The sequence below is a fragment of the Rhea americana genome, unplaced genomic scaffold, assembly GCF_003343005.1.
Source record: "Rhea americana isolate MKP2758 unplaced genomic scaffold, rheAme1 scaffold_202, whole genome shotgun sequence".
NCBI lineage: Eukaryota > Metazoa > Chordata > Aves > Rheiformes > Rheidae > Rhea > Rhea americana.
In genome coordinates, this window is record NW_028186173.1 from 1,438,819 (window position 1) to 1,461,376 (window position 22,558).

The following is a 22,558-nucleotide window of genomic DNA, read 5'->3' on the forward strand; positions in this document are numbered from 1 at the left end:
GGCATCCTCATCGGCGACCGGCTCTACTCGGAGGTGTCGCTCACCATCGACCACTCGCTCATCCCCGAGGAGCGCCTCTCGCCCACTCCTTCCATGCAGGACGGCCTGGACTTGCAGTGCGAGACCGACCTGCGCATCCTGGGCTGCGAGCTCATCCAGGCGGCCGGCATCCTCCTCCGCCTGCCGCAGGTGCGGGCCGCGGGGCCGCGCGGGGGAGGCGGCCGGGCGGGCGCCGCCATTGTGGCGCGGCGGGAAGGGCGTGTGAGGCGGCCGCGCGGGGGGGGGGTGATGGCGGCGCCAGCTGGTGCCTGACACAAAATGGCGGCGGCGGCCGGGCCCTGCTGACTGACTCCCGCTCCCTCTCCGGCTGCGTTCACAGGTGGCGATGGCGACGGGGCAGGTGCTGTTTCACCGCTTCTTCTACTCAAAGTCCTTCGTCAAGCACAGCTTCGAGGTGAGCACGGCGCGGCCTGCCGCGGGAAGGGCGGGGGGGAAGAGCGACCGGCTGGCCCCGGCCATTTCCCGGCCTCCGCGCGGGGCCTCGGCGCAGCAAATCCAGAGCGGCTACTCGCTCTAAGCCTTTAGGCCACGTTTCTTTATAATTATATAATACCAATTTTATCGTGGTTGGATATCAGTTYCTTATGGAAACGGTCGTTTTTTCAGATTGTTGCTATGGCCTGCATCAATCTCGCATCCAAAATTGAAGAGGCCCCTCGTCGTATCAGGGACGTGATCAACGTGTTTCATCATTTGCGCCAGTTAAGAGCAAAAAGGTAAGATTAGCTTCATTATCAATTTAAGCATTTGTTGTCACTAATACACACTGCAGTTCTCAACTCACAGGATTTTTCCAGGCTAAGTTCAACGGCCTAAAGTTGAGAAGGGAGTGCTCCTTGACTGCTACATAGGCAGTACAGTTCAATGCTGACTTCTTCTAATGTGACTTTTGATTATTTGGTAGATACATTCTTCTTATTTGTATAGGTGAAAGTCTTGAGTGTTGGTTTCAGTTTTAGGCATGTTGCTACTTGGATTTAATGGCTTAATTCTTGAAAGGAAGTCCTAGATGTGACTAGCTCTGAATTCTTTTAAACATGCTTGGTAGTCGTAAGGTTGTTCTTTTGTTAGTACATAACCGTTTGTGTGGTTATAGCAGCAATAAAGTATCAGTTTATAGAAGATGAAAGCTGAACTCTCAAGTTATAACAGTATTACTTTGGTTTAGAAAAAGAAGTTTTAGGGGAAAAAATTGAAGAAAGTGTGGTTGGGCCTACAGTGTGTGCAGCTCTAATGATGTCACTTAAACAAGGAATGTGTAATTGAGTTTTGGAAGCTGAGGGAATCTTTTATTACCAAAAGTGATACTTGTTTTTATGGTACAGCATGCTTGTGTCAGTAAAGTTGGAAGATAAACTTAACCTGATCTGTATGCAGATTTGGATAAATCTGTCTGTTCTAGTTGAGGAACTGTTCTCAGTTGTGAGTGCTTAATAATGGTTTTCTTTGTGTAAAATAAATCAGTGATTTGTTGGAGTGAGGAATAAATGAAGTGAGGAAGGAGTTTGCTAAACTGTACAATGCAACACCTTATAGAAGTCTGTAATACTGACTTGTGTTAAAGTGTTCTTGGAGGCATGTCAGTTACAAGACAGCAGCATTAGTTTTAGTGATCGTTTACTTACGATAATCTATAGTTCTAAAGGGATTTTGTTTTCAGTTAGTGTCTTAAGTATACTTTTTCTTCCCCTGTATCATGGGTTACAGCAGGAATTGAAGCTGAATGTTGTATTGCCTTTTCTAAGTAGAATAGAATAGAAATCCTATAGGGAAACCAGCTGTTTCTTGGTATACTTACCCTGGTTAAGCTTCTCTGTTGCATCCAGAATGTTGTCTTTTTTTTTTGTCTTGTGCTCACCTTCTCATAGTTAGCTTTAATTACAGGAAGAATGATTGTTACTGTTATAACTTGAATGGGACTTAGCTTTGTTCTTTTTCTTTTTAAGTTGTTATCCCTAATGGCCCTGAGTTCTGTGAAGTTGTGCTGAGTGTGAATTCTGTGGTATTGTTTCTTACCACAGTTATGACAAGGGAGTCTGATTACTAAAGCTGGTTTAATGATTCTTAATGTTTTGGCCTTGATCCAGACAGTGAAGGTTAATTGATCATATGCAGTGCTTTTCTTTGCAGTGAGAATGCAGATTAGTTGTTTCTTTGTGCTTTGGAAAGGATCAGAGAAACTGAACTTAACCTGTGAACTTAAATCTTTCCAGCTAGCCTGTTCCAAATCAGAATGTCACTTATGCATGTTACATGGTATCTAAGTTCGTTCTGTTGAGAGAAATCGTACACTTCTGTTGACCCATTATTTCTGGAGAGATGGATGTTTTTGCTTTGAGATTCCAAGTGAATCTGCATGAAATTAATCTTAAGATGCTGAAGTCTGACATTCAGGCTTGCCTTTTTTCTTTTTTTCTTTTTTTAACAAGCAGGATGTAAACGTTTTTCTGTACTTTTTACAAGATTACAATTACATAATCTGTACACGTTATTAACTTCAACTCTTTTTTCCCTTGCAACCGACTATACAGCGACCAGCTACATTTACCAAAGCCTGGGTGATGTGGAGTGGTACATAAAGATGAAGCTGTCGTCATGGCAACAGTGAGTGAAGTATCGAAAATCCCCAAGGAGAAGCCAGTGCTCTGAGAATAGGTCACTGGAATCGGGGGACAAACAGGTTGGCCGCTGGTGAACCATTTGGAAGAACTCCTGTATCTTGTTATAAGCTTTTTTCTTTGCTGTCCAGGTTTTTTAGATTTCTAGCTTGATCTTTTTTATCTGAAGCTAACACTTAGGCCATAGTTAGTTTCTCACACACAACCCAAAACTGAAACAATCAGTTAGGCTGCTGTACTTTTTTTCACCTCTAGTCTAGTATTTCTGTTAACTGAAGCTCTTAACCTGCATATGAAGTTTGTGTAGTTTCAGTAGGCTTGCTTGCTTTCTTAAACAATTCTGGGTTCTTAGTTCAACTCTGGCTCTGTATAATTGCAGTCTTCCTAGTAAAACATGCTTTTACAAGGATGCAGAAGTCTTGAATTTGTAAAGCTATTTACATACCCACACACACACGCGCACRCACACATATATATAAATGGTAATGTAAGCAGTCCCTTGTATGTACATGTTTGCAGAACTGGGAATTGCATTTGGATTTTCCTTTTATAAGACCTGTGGTCAACTGAGTTACTGATAGGTGGTATTTCTAATACTGAGGAAAAAGAAAGCTGAGAATGTTTTGAACAAGCACATTTTCTTCTGAATCTTTCATGAGTGTATGTCATGGAGTATTGCATGTAAAATTGTTTGTGTGCATGGAGAAAAGCTCATTTTATGAACAAACTTGCTTTATAAATGTGTACTGAAACATCTATGTTTTGAGCCAAGTACAACCATTGTTTAACATATAGAATATAGTCAGAAGTTGGGTTTTTCCTTAATTTTAAATATACCTGAAAGCTGCAGAAAGGCCTTTCAAGGCTTCAACCAAGTGTGACTACTGTCATTATATACTTTACAAATGTTGGTTTGAGACTTATTTTTAGTCAGCTACTCTTGTGTTGTAGCAATCAAATAGCTTCATGTGGTTGTGTTGCGAGTGGAATTTGCCTCGGAGGTGGCCTGTACAAATTAATAATATTTAATCTTTTTAAAATTGTTCTATAAATCTGCACTAGTGCTTGTATTTGCAATGCTGGAGACAGATACAGAACTCACTCTTTCATGTTGACTTGGTGCAAGAGATTTCTGTTTTTCTGGTCTTTGTAATGAGATACTTATGCTGTATTTGTTAGCAGTATCTTTATATTAGAAACAACTATATGCAGGGCACCTCTTCCTCCAACATATTTGGCATTCCAGAGACATGGGACTTTTAATGTTTACTACACCTGTAGTTGTGTAGAGAATACAAATTTTATTTGTCAGAAGGGATTTTTAAAAGGATATTTGAAATGTATGCAAATCATTACAAACATGTTACAGTATGTGTTTATCATGTGGGTGGTTATGCTATCTCTAAATCCAGTTGAAATTTCATGACTAAGTGTTGGATTAGCCTACCAGAATGGGCCTTCTGTGCTGTGTTTTTCAAGTATAAAGTCTTGCACTGAGCTCTAGTGCTGATTAATAAGAATAGGTTATTTAATACAKTACACAAAGTAAGAATTTGAAATACCTTTGATTATAGAGGGGTTTAAGCTTATGTTTTATATATAAGCTTATATATTTTTTTTTCTTTCATTACTTAAATTTAACTTGAACTTAAAACTATTACTGTTTGGACTGAGAAGTAAGTGCAGCAAGTACAGTGTGGAACTTCCTCTCCTACCCTCCCTTCTCAATAGGAAATGGGCTAAGAACATTTTCGAAGAGAAATCTCTGAAGGTTTGCAGCTGTAAGATTATGCTGGCTAACACTGCTGTTCATGGTGGAAGTGCTACATTGATAAAATCTTACGGAAAGGCAAATGTCACTTTTGTCAATATTAAGGTGCAGTAAGGTCTTAAGCAGACTTATCTTTTTGCTGCCTTTATTTTCCAGTTCCTGGAAATACTGTCTGGATACACTGTTTTTATGGCTTTCTTAGATCTGTATGTAGAGCCATAAAACTTGTATGTCCTGGATGAGCATGATAATTTGGGATGATGGAGTGAAACACACATACACCTAAGTGKTCTAATCTAGTTTCCTTTCACTTTGGTGTTGAATAATCACAATAATAGTGAAGTATGAACTGGTTGTGCTAACCCTATTGTCCTGTAGAAGGACAGTGGGACTTAAAATGCTGTAAGCCTTGCAGTATTTCCTGTTGGACTTCTAGCTACTTTCTTGTGTTCTCATAATGCTGACTTTTTTATATGGCTGTCAGAGAATACAAAGACGTGGGTAAGGCAGTGATCCCTGTTACAAAGATCACRTGCAATTGAATTGCCCCTGTTTGATGTTTAGTTTGGAAGTTGTAGCTGCCTTTGTTTCAGCTGAGATTTCTTCATCACTTCTGATGAGATGTTATAGTAATGAGATAAATTGAGCCTGGACATCTAAAACTCTTTTCTGCTTTATGCCTTGCAGGTCCTGTTACAATAGAGATCTATAATATTGTGCAGAGCAATATTGGGAAAAATGCTGCTTAAAAAAATAAAATAACTGGAATTGATTGATACTGACCCACTCCCAGTTTCACGAACTTGAACTTATAACTTGGTTCTTCTGAATGTAGTCTCCCACTCCAAAGCAATGTTATGGTCCAGTTGCCTTTGCAGTGTTTCCCAGTGAATATTAAGATAAAGTCATAGGCTCTCTGCTGAAATGGTCACCTTAAAGAAGCTTTTAAAGTTCTTCTGCAGTTACTCTTCTAAAACAATGTATGTTTTGACTGGGTTATCTTTAGAATGGCTGAAAACAAAAAGTTTATGCACTTGCCCTGATGAGTCTGTATTATTTAGAAGTGCCTCTTAAGTAATGTGGAGAACACCTCATTCTTCAGGAAACGGAAGTAGTAAGGATGCTACCGAAAGCAGATCTCCTTCCTGGCATGATGAAGCTGCAGWTCTTAATTTCAAACCTCTTGCCACATGCTTCTCAGCCTTTTGTGAAGAGCAGGGGTAACTTGAACTTTTAGTGCATAGATGTACAACATAATGTTTTTATTACAGTGAAGTGGTATAGCTTGTTGTATCCTTTGACTAATGGTAATAAGCATCCTTCCAAGGGACTGCAGGAGCCTTAGCACAAATTGTGCATTATCAAGGTGTTGAAATCTGGGAGCCCTTCAGTGAGCCTTAGCCTTGTGATTCGATTGACATTTTCTTCCTTGAAAAAGAGGTAGATTTTGAGTGCTCTTCCTTACTAGGTCACAGCATGGAAAGTGTGATCCACTTGTGAAACTTGCATTAAGTCAAAAAAGACAAGTTATTAGTGGAGTACTTGTCTAGTAAAGCAAACGCTGTCTTTTGAGTCTCTCTATTACTTTTTTCTATTCAAATTAACTTAAAACTTGTCACCAGTGTTTATGATGCACTGGGTTTGTAGTTTAAACAGCCTGTGGCTTATTAGAATGCTTAAAAATTCTTCTGAGTTGGAAAACATAAATATGGGAGACATAATACAAATAAGGAACAGGCTGATTTTCTTTCTGCTTGTTAGGAATTAAAATGCAGCATATGGAAGGATTGAAAAGTGAAGCCTGTGTCTGTTTAAAAAAAAAAAAAGCGCATAAACCATACAGCAAATTCTTATGGTTAAGAAAATCTTTGGAGAGTTCAGGCAAGGATCTGGAAGGAATAGGAGTGGATTCAATACCGTTGGACTTACGGCTCTTTCTATTTGAAATGACCTATTGTTTTGCAAGTCCTATAAAAACAGCAAAAGTGGATGTGAGATCAGTGGATATCAAGTTAGTGTTCAGAACTAGAGGCACAGATCTGTCACACTGTAAGATAAAATTCTTTGCTTTTTTAGGCTTTTTTTGTATACCATAGTAGCAAATCTGTCTTGTTCTGTCTCAAGATCTGAATAATCTTGTCTTTTGGTGCATAGGAAACTGCAGTATATAAAACAAACTTCCTGCTTTAAACTGTTGAATACCTTCTGGCTTACACTTGCTTGAAGTACTGACTAGCAGAGGTAACTATCACCTGCCTCCCCCCCTCACCTCCATCACTAAGTGTAAAGGTACTTTGGGATCTTCACTGCAAATTTCCCCTTTGTTCCTGCAGCTTGATAGGTGTAGTTTGCATACACAGTAGCAAAAGATTATTGTTTGTATTTAGCTGTATAATCCGTAGCTTGTTGAAAGTAGAAACCAAATTAGTTTAGGTAAACTTGGACAGCACAAGATTAATGCTTAAACTTGCTTGCAGGAGTTGAAAACTGGTTTCTGTTGCCATTAGTTGGTTGGAAGGGAAAACAGAGTGCCACTATTTTGGATATGCAAAACAGTTTTGATTTTATTTCTTGCAAACTATAGGACTCCAAGCCCCCTGATACTTGATCAGAACTACATAAACACCAAAAATCAAGTAATCAAAGCAGAAAGGAGGGTACTGAAGGAGTTGGGATTTTGTGTTCATGTCAAGCATCCACATAAGGTGAGTTTTCAAAAAATAATATAATTCTTAATGTTATTCTGCCTTGATGGCATCATTGGAGATGTGGAACAAGAGAAACAGATTTGAAAATGACTTGGCTTCCTTTTCTTTATTCCTTCCTAGTCATCACAAATGCTCTTGCCAGAATGCTTGGGCAAATAGCCATGTTGAYTTTGATAGAAAATGCTTCCTTGTGAAATGTTAAAGGTGACAGTTTTTCAAAGTTATATATAATAGTAAAATACAAAATTGTCTGAGCCTGATTGGATGACATGGGTTTACAATATATGCTCRGAAGATGGAATAGACTATTGTTGTGGAATATTGTTTGATTATAAACATTTTAATTACTGTTGCTTTCTATTTTAAAACTGAGTCTTCTTTTTCATTGCCCCTCAGATCATTGTCATGTATTTACAAGTCTTAGAATGTGAACGTAATCAAACCCTGGTACAGACAGCCTGGTAAGTTGTTGTTTTCCATTCTTTTCCTAGCCAGGAAAATAGTAGCAGAAATAACAAGCCTGATGATCCATATGCAAAGCAATGAGATGTAAGTTACTATATAAATATATACATTTTTAATGTGTGTTAGTGCTTGTTTCTGCTTACTATTTTCATGGCTTGATTCAACTATTTTCATGGAGAACTCAATTTAACTTTGTTCTTTTTTCTACTCTTTAATTAAAGGGTAGTCCCTGATGGTAAGTCATAGAGCTCTGCCCTCTGCACCTCAGCCCATGACCTGGGGATGGCCTGTTTGGCTGCCCTTCTCTCCAGCCAACCCAGTGCAAGCTCTCATCCGAGATTCACTGAAGTGGTCCATATCCATCGGGCAGCATCTTCTAGTTCTGTCTGGGTGTCAAAAGGATTTGTATATTTGCTTTTAGAAGTAACTGTTCAAAATGTTTCTAAATGTATTTGTTGCCTAGCTACTGTATACTGTAGTGTATTTAAAGGGCACTTGGACACATTTGGTAGACTTTTTGAGATCATGGATTTAGTTGATTTAACAAACTTGCTAAATTTAAGTTTAAAAAACGATTGCAGTGCATGCAGCATGTTCWCTTAGAAGCTATATTGGGCACTGTTTCCTATATAATCAATACTTACTGACTGCTTTTTGTTTCTTTCCTGTAGCTCAGGAACTTAGAAATCATTGGAGGTCTCTGCTTTTTTAAAAATAACTGTTGGCATATAGTGGTTGGCAATGCCATCACACTGGAAGAGAAGTATTTAGTGAAGTAGGAGGTTAACTACTAACCTGTAGATTTTTTTCCAACATGAAGGTTTTAAGTTCAAGTAAATTGGATGCTTCTCTTGCTGGATGAAGTTAATGTTACTCAAGGCACAAAAAGAACTTAATTGCAATGTTCTGTGAACTTTATAGGCTGTACGCAGCCTCTGGAAAATGGTAGGTTATAAATATCCTGTGCTTACACGCTTGCATTCTAGTTCTAAAGATRCTCATTTTGAAATAACAAGGATATTGGTGTTTAAAGCTAAGAGGTGGACAGATACAAAGTACTTGTTAACTTGTTAGCTCAATGGACACTTCATAGGGTAATTAATGTATCTAGGAAGAAAATAGTAAATACTGTTACTTGCATTGGGATTTCCAAACAATGGCAGCGGTGCACGCTTTGTTACAGAACTAACAAGCGTGAACATGAAATATGATAGTTCTAAAGAAACCAAATGTTACTATATTGAAAGAAAAAATAATAAAGTCAATTGAGTCTCCAGTATTATCCTCTAAATTAAAAGACATAAACCTGAGATCCAACCTTTTTATGAACTTTTTTTTTTTAGGAATTACATGAACGACAGCCTTCGAACAAATGTATTTGTTCGTTTTCAGCCAGAGACTATAGCATGTGCTTGCATTTATCTTGCTGCTAGAGCTCTGCAGGTAAGCATTAAGCTATCTTTAATTTTTTAGCATTGTTTTTTATTGCTAGTAAACTTGTTTCCAGAAAATATTAGTGAAAAGACTTAAAGCCTTGTCTGTAATACCTATTAAGATCTAGTTTTATTTTCAGATTCCTCTGCCTACCCGCCCTCACTGGTTCTTGCTCTTTGGTACCACAGAGGAAGAGATTCAGGAGATATGCTTAACAACTCTTAAGCTCTATACAAGAAAGAAGGTAACTTTGAAGTTTTTGTATTGAACAACAGATTTGAAAAAAAAAACAAATAAATGACTTGAGCTGCCTTATGGTTGTCTAACTGTATGGGAATACCTGAATAAAAATCTACCAGTCTGAAAGGCTCCACTGTGAATGCCCCACTCTGTAGGGGAATGAATGACAAACTAGTCACGTTACTGGACAGATGAATAAAAAGTGTTCAAATATTTTTGAGGAATGAGATAAAATGTGAATTGTATTAGTTCAAATTCTTACCACTTTGTTACTCCTAACAGCCCAATTACGAATTGCTAGATAAAGAAGTAGAAAAGAGGAAAACGGCACTACAAGAAGCTAAACTGAAGGCAAAAGGTTTAAATCCTGATGGAACTCCAGCGCTGTCAACACTGGGTGGCTTCTCTCCTGCATCCAAACCATGTAAGTTTGTTCTCTGTACAGAAACTTCCATCACATTCTTTTTTTGGCATTCAGAATAATGTGTGTCCTGATAAACTTAAATGTGGGTTTCCTTGTTGAATTGTTAGATTGCTTAGCTTTCTCATAGAACTAGGAAGCAAGACAAGTCTGTCTTTTCAAACACCAATTATAAAACCAGTTATTGATATATTGAAATAACAAGTCTGAGGAACACTGTGGAGGCTTCACTTTTCCATAATTCTGTTACAGGATCATACCATTAATGTCCCTCTTAAGTAAAAAGTACTGGAAATTACTGTGTTATGAAGAGATTTGTTGGACTTGGTCTCTTTTTTGGGGGGATGGTAGTAGGGAAGTGTTATAACTGCCTTTCGATTTCTGTTACAGCAGATATTTCTGAAACCTTTTCCTTGAAGGGTTTTGGCAGGGGTTGGGGTTCTATAYTGCTCTGTGCAATGGAGGAACACAGCTCGTGGGTGAGAACAGTCAGGAAATGGAAAGTCTCAAAGAGTGCTGGTTTTGCATTACAGCAAAGAAACTACTGTAGCATGTATCTTGAATCAGTCAGTACAACTGTGTAAATGTTAGTGACCTGAAGAACAAAGTTTTGCATTGCCACTTTTACTACCTAATGCTATCACTGCCCTGTAAACTAGCAGCACTCATAAAGGGTACAGAGAGCTTTGTTCCAGTGATGATAGGTAACGCAGAAGGCACAGGCACTTGTTTCTTACATGATCTCTGGAGGAACTTGAGAATATACTCCAAGAAAAYAATGTTTGTTACAGTCACTCTGAGAACTACATGTCTGAGCTTCCAGAGGTCTTTGAGCAGGCCTGTGTAAATGTCTCATTAAAGGATGAAAGCACTCTACTTAAGCTCCCACCTTTGGGGAGGAGAAGAGTTTGAGTGGAAGTAAGACCTGTGGAAAGCAGGTGGGGTTTTGGAAGGTTTCTTAGTAGCTGACAAACTGATGGAAAGCTGCTGACGAAATGCTGACTTTCTGTATTTCTACTTAAAAACCTCTGGCCCTAATAAATGGAGAAGCTGCAGACTAAGTGAATATGAAGCGCTTCTGTGTTACTGTCAACAGGCCAGATGCAAATGTTGAGTTCTTAGTAGTAACTCTTTTATGAAAATAATACATCTTTTGTTTACATCAGCTTTCTATACAGACAATTTGGCTTCACAATGTACTTAGTGTAACAAGTGATAGCCTTCCAAATACAAGGTTTTTAACCTAGCTGACACTTTCTTTGGGTTGTCTTGATGTGGAYTATAAACTAGATAAAAGTTTTTTCTTTATTCATTATTTTTGTACCATTAATCTAGAAATTAAATTCTACTTTTTCAGTCTTAGTTTTTTTGTCACACTGGAAATGAATAATCAAGCTAACAAGTTGTGTATTTGTGAGACCATAAACTCAGATTTTTGTATTGTAATACTTGAGACTTGGTCTGCTGGGACCCAGATGTGACCTGTGAGCCAAGCAGCAAGGCTCAGTATCCTTCCCTTTAACTTCCTCCAGTTTTTGAGAAGAATGTGTAGATGTGGAAGATCTTACTGGTGGAATAGTCTGCTCTTCCTGTTAGAAAGGAGGAGGAGATCTCATGCTCTCTTTCAACTCTTAGTATGTTGGAGCAAAAGATAGTGAATACAAAAATTGTTTCAGTAAGTTGAATATATTGGTATCTGTTCAGTCTGCTGGCTTTAAAAGATGGAGTCTACCAATGGGCACTCCAGAATTATTTTCTAGAAGCGTACTATAAATGTGAAGAGGGAATAAAGTAGTAGTTATTGAGTTCATATTCACATTTTATGCAGATATTCATAAAGGTACATAAAGAATAAGTACATTTATGACAACCTGTGAGATACGTACCTGATCTGAATTATTTAATTCCTAGCTTCCCCAAGAGAAATAAAGACTGAAGAGAAGAGTCCAGTATCTCTGAATACCAAAACTATTAAAAAAGAGCCAGAAGAAAGGCAGCAAGCTGCAAAGAGCCCTTACAATGGGTAAGTAAAAATTCCTCAGATTAAGAGAAGACCTCTGTAAAAAGGGTTTCTCAACTGTGATACAGTGAAGTACTTCCAAATTACTTATTTTCATAAAATAGCACAAAAGTAACTTCTTTGTCTTTTTGTTCCCTCTCTAAGCATGAGAAAAGAAAGCAAGAGAAGCAGGAGCAGCAGAAGTGCTAGCAGATCTAGGTCAAGAACAAAGTCAAGGTCTCGGTCTCACACTCCAAGGAGGCAGTAAGTGTTTTCTCTCTCCCTCTCTCTCTCTCTCTCTGTGTGTGTGTGTCTATTTTTATTGTCCCAGTGAGTTTTCTGGGATAGTTCAGAAGCACTTTTCATCTCAAATGAGACCACCCTGTGTTCTTAAGATACTTGTCCTAAGCACCTATTGCTGGCCAGCAAGTTTGTGAGTCTTAAAGTCCAATTTTTGATACTAAGCAGTTCYGTTGGTAACTGCAGTCAGTGTAAAAGTTAAAATGCTTAAGGGTATACTGAATTGTATTCAGACAAAAGTGTGGTCTGTCACATAGACAGTGGTCTATGGTGGAGTGAGTGTAAAGTGGTCATAACCTATTAAACTATTTCCACTGGTACTTGTTGTAAATGAGAACCTACTCTCAGAATTCAGTCAGTTCTYAAAGTAGTGATGAAAGCCCTAGAAAGAAGCAAACTGTATATGTTGGAGCTTTATTCCGAATRTGTGGGAGAAGTACAACCTTTTGGTGCAGATGGGTGTTACACGATGTGCTGTCTGGCTCTTCAGTGCTTTCTCTTATTGTGGCTGGAGAGGAGGGTGGGGAACTGCTAGCRAGTAGATGACACAAAGATAATTGCTGGCACTATTTTTTAAGAATCCTCTGATGGATATCTAAGGTGGGAACTGCCAACCCGGGTCTCTGTAAAATGTTCCCCTAAGTATTACTGGCTCAAATCATTGAAGGAAAAAAGCAGTATCYAATTTTCAGGCTGATGTTGAGGGGAACATTCTTAACAAGGTAGAAAGAAATTGAAAAGAAATACTGTTCTGGGTTGGGGTTTGGTTTTGGTATCTTATTTTAAAGGACTCACCTTAAAAAAAAAAAAGGCATGTTCTGGGTATGTCGTTGTTATTCCTCRTATACCCATTTGGGAGAAGGTCTTGTGATTTCTTCTAGTAACTTGATTTCCTAAATTGGGGGGGGGGGGACAAGCTTTGCTTTTTCTGTTAGAAATAAACATTTCAACTTAAACACTTTTCTGTAAGCTACAATAATAGGCGGAGCCTGTCTGGGACATACAGTTCAAGATCACGAAGCAGGTCCCGCAGCCACAGCGGCAGTCCTCGCAGACATCACAATCATGGCTCACCACACCTGAAAACWAAGCATAGCAGGGAGGAGTTGAAGAGCGCAAATAGACATGGTCACAAAAGGAAAAAATCTCGTTCACGTTCACAGAGCAAATCCAGAGATCATTCTGATGTTGCCAAGAAACACAGGCACGAGCGGGGACACCACAGAGACAGGCGTGAAAGATCCCGCTCCTTTGAGAGATCTCATAAAGGCAAGCACCATAGCAGCAGTCGTTCAGGACATGGCAGACACAGACGCTGAGTTTTGAGCCTGCACCAGATTCTAGCTGAGCCTGTATATAATACAGTAAATGGACTCTTATTTGAGAACAAAGACCGATTAGGATTTGATTAATTTAAAGCCCAATATCTAATTTTCTAAAATGCGTAGAACATTTTTCTTTTGGGGGGGGGGAAAACTGTTACCAACTTTTGCACATAATACCTTAGCAGTATCAAATTGATGGAAAACAATGATCAGGTTAAATTCTATGTATTAGAGTTGTGTATTGTTTATCACTATGAGAACTGGAGAATGGATTTCTGTAAAGAGCAAAACGTACCTTATTTTTATACGAGCCAATTGCAGACACTTATATTTAAGTATAGTTATTTGTTTAAACGATGGTGGATACTTTCTTACACTGGTTTTAGTCTGCATGTGTTAAAAGATTTTTACAAGAAATAAAATATAAGGCTTTTTTTTTTTACTGCCCGTTGAATGTCAAATTTACTGATGCTACTAAAAACTTTCTTAGATGCAGTTACTTTGACCTTTGCTCGTTACTGGGATATTGAAATGCTTCTACCACAAATGAAATGTTCAGCATAATCTAGAAGTAACCTCACTGATTTTGTGTACTGAATTGTAGCAGGGGCTGCTAGTAAAGCTGTTCCACTTCAGACRTGTAACAGCGGACATAAATCTATGTGAAGCTTAGTGGGACAAGCAGCTGACTGAGCTCTTGTCGGGGAGGTAGAGACTCCCCTGTTAGAGCGCTGCCTCAGCTGCTTCTGGCAGGAGCCAGTGTGTTGCTGCTGTTGGCTCTCTCCATYGGAGCCAGACCTGGCAGTGCTGGAACTGCAAAGCAGGACAAGTAAGAACATACCCAGGGTGATAGAGCTTGGGGTGGGGTGCAGGGTCCTCTTCCTCTCACTACCGTCAGCAGGATGGTGGTGGGAAGGAGGAGGCTTCTTGTAACTGGTCCTGTTGCTAGTAAACAGCTCTAAAGAAGCGGTTAGCTGAGCTACTTCTCTGTGTGGTTTGCAGGCTGAGAAGTCTGAGTCAGAAATGCCGTAGTCCAGTGTTCTCTCACGGCAGCGGTGCAGCTGTGATTCTGCCCCAGCTCTTCCCAGTCAGCTGTGCTGGTGTGTACAGAGCTGGTGGATTTCCATGCAGATTTGTCGAAGACTCTGGCCATGTAGATGTGCAGCATCCCCCCTCCCGTGCCTGCAGACTGCCTCCTTTTGCTGGGCTGTGGCTGTGCTTGTGCTGCCACAACCTGATCGATCATACTGCGGCTGCACTTAGGGAGATGGATCTGGCCTAAGTTAGTGTCAGCTGTGCTGGCTCAGGGTTGTTGCTGGAAGCTCACTCTTGTGCTGGGGGATGGGGATTTCTCAGTGTTCAGCTGTTGTACGGTGGCAGGGGGTTGGGTGCAAGCCAAACCTTTAAGTATGTGGTGTACCTTGCTGACAGTTGTGCAGCTGTAGCTGAAGTATATTGAAATGGGGGGAGAAAGGGAGTGGCAAATTTTGAGTCAGTCCCTTCAGCAGTTGCTCAGATAAGAGCAACGCAAACATCTGAAGCCTGAAGGTGCAAGGTAAGTGTCTACTGTCCTTGTGTCCTGGACGTTAACTTGGGAGTCCCCTTGGATATGAAAATTGCTGATATGGCACAAAAAGAGCTCTGCTGTGGTCAGAAGTTTCTCAAAGTAACTTCTCTGCCCAGGGCTGACCTACCCGCTACAGCACAGGAGCGGGGAAAGCCCAAGCCCAAGCAAACGCGTAACTGAAGTGGGCTTGGCTTCCTGTGGCACTGGGGGAGAGAGTTATGCTTTGTGTTCGGCCAGAAATTCTGGAGACTTAAAAGGGGGGAGGGGGAGGAGTGAAGTGAATATGCTGAAATTCTCAAAAGCTTCACCGAAATTGCTGTATTCCTATAAGCAGCTACCCTGCGGTCCTGCCAGACTCCTGTTTGCGTCTGTTCTTCAGAAATACAGAAAGCAAACATACTTTTTGAAAAGTGGGAGAAGATAAATGTGTTCCGTAGTTGGTTACTGCTGGCTCTGAAACCGCAGATGAAGAGCTGCTGTTAACGTGAGCTTTATTTGACTTGACTATTGCTTTGGGGAAAAGTTGCATTTTATTTAGGATACCAAGGTAACTTCTTTTTCTAGATGCCAGCATTCACACGGTCTGTAGTAATAAAATCAATTTTTTAAGGTAGCAGCACAGTTCTGTTGAACATCTGAGTATGGGGGTCAGAGTGAAACATGCATTTGTGTTCAGGCATGAGCACTAATTACCCTTTTCTACTCCCAGGGCTCATCAGCTCTCCTTACTCCAGAGCGTGGAAGTTTACTTCCATGTAAAGTTGGAACATCTGGTGATGGCAAATGTCTAGACGCCATCTGCTGTAGGTTGCTTACACAGTGACTCTGCAGTCAGCCCGCACAAGTTCAGTGTTTGTCTACTCTTTCATGGGGAAAAAAGATGTCTTCAGTCAGCTTTTATTGGTGGCAGCCTTAATCATGTCCATAAAATAACTGTTCTGTGTACAAAACATGCAAGAAACAGATCCTTCTCAAAACCAAATAAACTAGTGTTGCTGTTCTAAAGAGGAAAAGTCTACAGGGTTTGAGAGATTTGAAAGCCTGAACTGGTGCTCGTCTGCCGGCGTTTCTGCCCTTAGGCAGCACGCGCGCGGGCTCCGGGTAACGGGCAGGCCGCTTGGCGAGCGGGATGGTGGCCGCTGGCTGTWGGCTGTTCACAGGCGCTCCCCTGGCTGCCTCGTGAAAGGAGACTTCTCTTGGAACACCAAGATTCGGAGCAAGCTGCGGCTTAAGTATTTGAGGACGTGGCGCGTGTTTGTCCCCGCGGCGGCCAGGCTGTCCTCGGGGGCGGCGGTTTTGCCTCAACTCGCTGCGTCAGGCGAGCAGGAACTCCCCCAGCGGACGGCGGTGYGCACAACCGTGGCTCGAGAGCTGCCCCCACCGCCACGTACGACGGCGCTGTGCGCGGCTGACCGCTTGGGCTCTGCCCTGCACGCCTGGGTCCCGTCTGGGTAAGAGTTTCCCTTATCCCATGGTCAAGTATCAGCTGCGAAYTCCTTATCTTTCCATGCTGGACTGAATGGGGAGGAAGCTTTCTCCTGGAAGCGCCACCCCACGGGTGCTGGCGGGCAGATGGGGAGCGGGGGCAGCTGGAACACCAGTATTTCAACAGAGCCGAAGGCTGAAATGCCGGCCAGATCCCAGCAGTCGTGCGTGCAYGGCTCAGGTCCTGCTGGGGGCCACAGCAGCTGGTGAGTTCATTAAACGCTGTTAGGGGATTTTCACCAGGGCCTYGCTCTGCTGTGCCACGTTCAGGCGCTTGGGCTACTGCAGTAAAATCCATTGAAAAACACAGTGYAGCATAAGCAAACAGCCAGGATGATGCTGTGTTACTGTTACAACTAGATCTAGGGTGTCTCTGYCGGGATTCTGAAGTGCCATTGCGTGTTCGTTAAACTCTTAATCACAAAAAGTAAGGCCTTGAGGGTGGTGGTTGCATCTACGTAGGCTTTCAGTGGGCAGTCAAGGCTGGCCTGAGGCTACGCTGACAAAGTCCAGTAGTTGAAAAGTATTTTTTGTTGGCGCTTGTTATTTTTAAATCCGTCAATGTTATTTATGCGCCGTAGTCGCTAGCGCGAGCACTTACCAGCCGCAGCTCGCTTGTGAAAGCCGTAGTGGTTTGGTGGCACGCTCCTGCCGGGCAGCCTCGACTCGCTGCAGTCAGCCGGTGCCTGGACGGTGCCAGACGTGGGGTGGGTCTCGCGTGCCCCGCGCACGTCTCCTTTTTCAGAGTTCGTTGCTGGTGCGCTTTGCTCCTGCCTGTCGTAAGGAAGCTGGAGGTGGCTGAGGAGGCGCAGCCACAGTCAGTCCTCACCGCTTTCCATCCAGGTGCGCTTCTCCCCTGCCTTTACCAAATGAGTCCGTGTGTAGCAGTTCCTCATGCAGGAAAACCAGGATCAAGCAAGCGTCCTCTCTGTGCGCTGCCTTGCCAGTGCCAACCAGGAGTCAAGAGTCCTAAAGCAAGAGAGAAGTCACCTCGGTCCTCTGCTGAGCGCGGGTGCGTCTGTCATCCTGCAGAGCGGTGCACTACCTGCCACACGCGCGCACTGAGACGAAGTTTAAACATTCACCAGTGGGAGCAGAAGCACTTTTATGGTRAAAATAGGCTCTGTAATAACCCGCCATGATAACACTTCTACCTGAAACCCCGGTGCAAACAGAAGTGCACCGGGCTGTGCGGCAGCACGGTGCGGCTCCCCCCGCTTTAAGCTGGATTTGTCGGGCTTGTCCCTTCAGCAGGACGGATGACAGCAGCGGGAGCCGAAAGAAACCGGCGGAGGGGCTGGGCAGCGCTCGAGCGCCGCGGAAGCGGACGGTGTTTTTCTCCCTGGCACTCTCAGCGGTCGYGGTCCCGGAGGAAGGTTACTCGCTCTGCTCCTCTAAAAGCAGATGGTCGGCAGTCTCGGGCATATGGCAGCCGGAGCGTGCGGAAATCCGCGCTCCGCGGGGCACCGGGCCGGGCACCTTGGAAATTTCCCGTGAGCAGCCGGCCGAGCACAGCAGCTCGCGGCCCAGCGAGCCCCGTGCCCGGAGCCTCCCTGCCCGGCGCCTCGGCGTTGAAGGACGCGGTGGCGAGCCGGGGGCTCTGGCACCCGTGCTGCTCGTGGTCTAGGGAACACGGGCCGGGGCAGGATGCGGCCTCCGCGCCGCTCCGGAGAGCGGCACGGCAGCGCCTGGGCTCCGCGGGCCCTGCCGAGCACGGCCTTGGGCGGCCGCGGAAGGGCACGGCCGCTACCCCTGTTTGCCCCTGCGAGCTGCTGCTGAGGGGGCTGGGGGGCCCCGCAAGCGCCGCCGCGGGGGCAGCGGGGCCCCGGCGCGGGGGGAGCCCCCGGCCCCTCGCCCCGGCGGCTGCCGCCCGCCCGCCTGCCGTTCGGGCTCCGCGCTGTAGGTGGAAGTGTTGCAGAGCGGATGCACCGCCCTGTGCGTGCATGCATGCACACCACAGCGCACGCACAGCCCGGCGCACGCACGCACAGCCCTGTGTACACACTGYGGCGCACGCACAGCCCTGTGCACACACCCCGGCCATGCACGCACACCCAGGGGCATGCACACCCTGCTGCACGCACACCCCAGTGCACAGACACACCAGTGCGTGCATGTGCACACCCCTGTGCATGCACACACTCACCCCTGTGCACACACACCCCAGTGCACAGACACACTAGCGCATGCACACGCACACCCTGCATGCTCACTCTAGCGCACGCGTGCGTACACACACACACACACACACGGTCTTGCTGCCCAGTGATTGCGCTCGGCCCTCCGCCTGCTGCCCCAAGCTACCCCCACCACCCACGGCGGGTGACTCCTCTCCACGATTGGCATTTGCACCCGCTCTCCATGCGTCGGCTCCTTTCGTTCGCYAGCGTTTCACCCGCCAAGGCCCCGGGGATCTCTGCTGCTTTCCTGGACTCCTTTGGGTCTGTCTTTCCAGGGCTCGGAAACGGGGAGCAGCGCTGCACGGGGTGAAGGGGAAAGCGCCCGGGCTGGCCGCACGCCTGGGCGCTGGTATCACGCGTCTTGCGGCCCTGYGCAAGGGCGAATGTGCTTTAAAGCCCCCAGGCCCCGCTGAGCACGTGGTGCCCCGGAGGGAGGGGGGGGAGCGCGGGGCCCACTGGCGCCCTCCGCTCTCCGCACGCCACCTCCCGAGCCCCGGGCTGTTCCAGCCGGAGCAAGCGTCGCTGGTTCTCCGCGCGCGGCGGCTCGCTTACGCGTGGCTGCGGCGCTGGGGCTGGTGGCGCAGCGCTGGCGTCGGGACACCGTCGCAATCCGCCGATCCCAGCGGGCCCTGTGCCGGTCTAGGGATCTGAGGGAAGAACGCCCTTAGGACGAAAACGAGGGCTTGCCTGGAGTTGCACTGCTTTCCTGCATGCCGAGCTTCCTTGCAGGTGAACGAAGGCTGTAGAAGTCTAAATAAAGATACCAACTATAAAAGGAATAAATACCTTGTTGTGTAGGTTTAAAATTACCTGGGGTGCAGGGAGGGGGGACGCGCGGCGCAGGCAGGGAAGGGCCTTCCCGCGAGGCGACGCACGCAGCGAGGGCAGGCGGGGCCCGGCGCGCTGCTGCGACCGTCCCGCGCCGGGTGCTGCCGGCCACGCGGGTCCCGGGAAGGAATATTTCGGGAGCCCTGTTCAAGGGCACAAGGCAGGAGGGTTCACATCTGAGCAGGGACAGTTAACTTTAACCCTCGCAGGATTAATCCCCCAGGACTATATTCTGCAGTTGCTTCCCAATTTGCAGTGAAATCACCCATCAAAAATGTCAGGGAAGGTGACATGATCGCACCAGTCACGTCCTACGCAGCGCCCGGCAGGAGCGGGCGGGAAGCGGCGCTCCCGCGGAGCGGTGAGCCCGGGGCCGGGGCTGGGGGGATGGGAGCCCCCGCAGCCTTCCCCCCACCCCCCACCGCGCTGGGGAGCGGGCAGGGATGCCTTGGGAATGCTCCTTGGGAATGCTCCTTGGGAATGCTCGTCAGTGTTTCCGCTAATAAATAAACCACGTCAGCAGAAGTCTGACGTGTGCTGACCCTCGGGGCCCGCAAGCACTTACCCCAGAGGCAGAAAATGCAGCCAGAGGTGCCGTCTTCCCGTGATTTCCACTGTGCTCTGCTAAATTCATCCTCTCCCTGCGAGCCTGCGTCCCTGGTGTGACTTTCCAAGCCTCCTTTGCACCGATGSTGTCTACTGGGGTAGAATTCACCGCCCGCTCCTGCGTGACGTGCCAACGTCACCGCTGGAAGCATTAAAACAGCTCCGGCTTCATGCTGACCGCAGCGGGCTCCGCGCCGGCGCCCGGGAGCGGGGGCGAGCGCCCTGCGGCCCGGGCCGCCCTTACGTGTGCCCTTGCATGACGGGCACCCATGGCTAGTCAGCAAATAAATACCTGCGTTTCAGCCGACCCTGGTTACAGAGCTCAGCTGGCCCTGGCCGCAGGCGGCGGGCGCCGCGGGGCAGCCGCTCAGCGGGGCCGCGGCGCTGCCGGCAGCCGGGTCCTTCCACGCATCTCCTCCCTCAGAAGTTGTTCCCACACCAGCTGGCAGCGCCACAAGGGCCCCGGCGCTGCGGCTCGGCTTAACCCACCTCTGCGCAAGCAGGGGCACGAGGCAATCCCGCCCGGCTCTGCAGCCAGCGGGGCGCAGTGCGGCTGTGCCGCCTCCCGAGGCGGATCCACGCGGCAGCTCTCCCGCGGCAGGCTACGCTTGCCACGCTTTCTGTTTCGAGAATAACCAATTTGTCATCACGTTTCAATGTGGAATCACGACGCAACCTTCGCTGTTCAGGCCGGGCCTCCCTAGCAATCAGCCAGCCAACACGCGCAGGCACGTACACCGGCACCCCCGCGGCCGGGCCAGGCYGCTGCACCCGGAATTAATTACTGCAGAGAGGGAGCGAGCAACGTAGTGCGAGACTGTGTGCGAAATCTGACTGATGCATCAGCACCGAGGAAAACAGAGGCTTTCTGAGCCAGGACGTGTYGCGCCGCGGCGCGCAGCTCAGCAGCGAGGCTGGCGCAGGCCGCTGAGCAGCCGGGTGCTCGCAGGAGCTCGGCTGCCGGTCGAAGCGGTGCGTGCACCCCTCCGCCAGCGACGCTGCCCGAAACGCCCTCCTGCAGTTCCGGCACCTCGCTGGCACGCCTGCGACAACTGCTGCGATGCAGCGCCGAAATCCCCGCGGCTTCGCAGGCGGGAGCGCGGCTGAGCGGTCTGCACTGACGGCGTGGCTGTACACGAAGCGTCGCCGCTGGCCGGCCCCGGGCCCAGCGCCGCCGGCTGCCGGGGGCTCCCGCAGCCGCCGGCGGGGCCCTGAGCGGAGCAGGAGCGCTGGACGCCTCGCAGAGCCGGCATGAGCAGCCCTCCCGCGTGGCGCACGCCATGCAACTCAAGCCGCTCCGCGCTCTGCAGGCCAGCTAGGTGCTTCTGAGGCAGCCGTGGCTAYGCCAGAAGTTGTTCCTTCTCGGAGCCTCCTCGCACCCCAGCTCGCCGTGCCCCAGCTCTTGCACAGCTGGGGGAAAGCCCTGCTGCCCCTCACCGCGTGGGAGCCCGCGGGCTGGGCCAGGCTGGGCCACCGTGCTGCACGAAGCTGCGGGCGAGGGGAGCGCGTACGTCTGCAAACAAAACTCTTCTTGCAGCTGTACGTGGCGTGGAGAGAGAGGCRTCACATCTGCCGCGGCAGGCGACGCAGCGCCGGCCTCCTCTCGGTGCCCTCGGGACAGAGTAGCCTGTGGGTCCTGGAGCGYGGGAGCCGATGGCAGCCGAGCGTGGAAGGGGCGGCAGAACGCAAGGAGCAAGTCGTTTCACCTTGATGCTGGAGTAACTGTGTATAAGCCCTTTGCCGAGTACTTGAGAAAGCAAAATAGCTCTGCAGGAGTGGGGCAATTGGTGAGCAAGGAAAAAGGGCTGAACAGTTCCACTAATTGGAAGGCAAAATTCATACCCGTCCTAACCACACGCAGGCTGCTTTCCTTCGAGGGCTCCGTCCGCGCTATGGCTCGCACCTCTTCAGATGTGCCCGGCTCTACGTGGAACCTTTTCCTTTTCCTTTTCCTTTTCCTTTTCCTTTTCCTTTTCCTTTTCCTTTTCCTTTTCCTTTTCCTTTTCCTTTTCCTTTTCCTTTTCCTTTTTCCTTTTTTTTTTAATTCAGTAGGCGAAAAGCATATACCACTGCAATTTGAGCTTTTTACCCTGAGGACAAAATTGCTCGCTTAGATGACAAAGCATTATGGCTTGGAGGTGGCCACGTAGYCAGACTGCATTTGCACACACAGAGCTCAGGATATCTGGTCTTGTCCCTGGATAACGGAGCAGCAGGGATGAAAACTTGTATTCTGCTGCACAACAGCAGAGCACAAAGTGGCTCAGAAGAACTGTAAGAGAGCATAGATCAAAGAAAGGACATTTATCCATTAACTATTGCACAGCTTGTGTGCAAATCCTGAGACTGACCAACAAGTCAGAATTATTAGACTGATACTGCTGTTCTCTTCTGTCAGGAATACAATCAAAGTGGAAAAATAATCATGTAAAAAATAAGAGTTCTCCTCTCTGTTGCTCATTTTTTGTGGTCTTACAAATCACTGTGTTAAAAAGTTTCTCCCCCCAGCTGTTGTAGCAAATATCCAAGTAAGCTAAGCAGATTCTTTGTC

General features: G+C 46.4%; 2 protein-coding genes across 2 annotated transcripts in view; one reads left to right on the top strand and one right to left on the bottom strand.

Moving 5' to 3' along the window:
• On the top strand, nucleotides 1-13,783 carry CCNL1 (cyclin L1; the record flags this gene model as incomplete). The annotated part of the gene is made up of 11 exons (XM_085304080.1): nucleotides 1-189; nucleotides 380-454; nucleotides 667-776; nucleotides 7,034-7,154; nucleotides 7,554-7,618; nucleotides 8,966-9,065; nucleotides 9,196-9,300; nucleotides 9,579-9,720; nucleotides 11,629-11,740; nucleotides 11,882-11,980; nucleotides 12,987-13,783. Coding segments are annotated over 11 exons (1,467 nt in total), but the record flags the coding sequence as incomplete, so codon positions are not given.
• Nucleotides 13,784-22,069: 8,286 nt separating this feature from the next.
• LEKR1 (leucine, glutamate and lysine rich 1) overlaps nucleotides 22,070-22,558 on the bottom strand; it is a 90,351-nt gene continuing 89,862 nt past the window's right edge. The window contains exon 15 of the transcript XR_014895751.1: nucleotides 22,070-22,279. The gene's annotated coding sequence lies outside the window, so the exon portion shown is untranslated. The remainder of the gene's footprint in view (nucleotides 22,280-22,558) is intronic.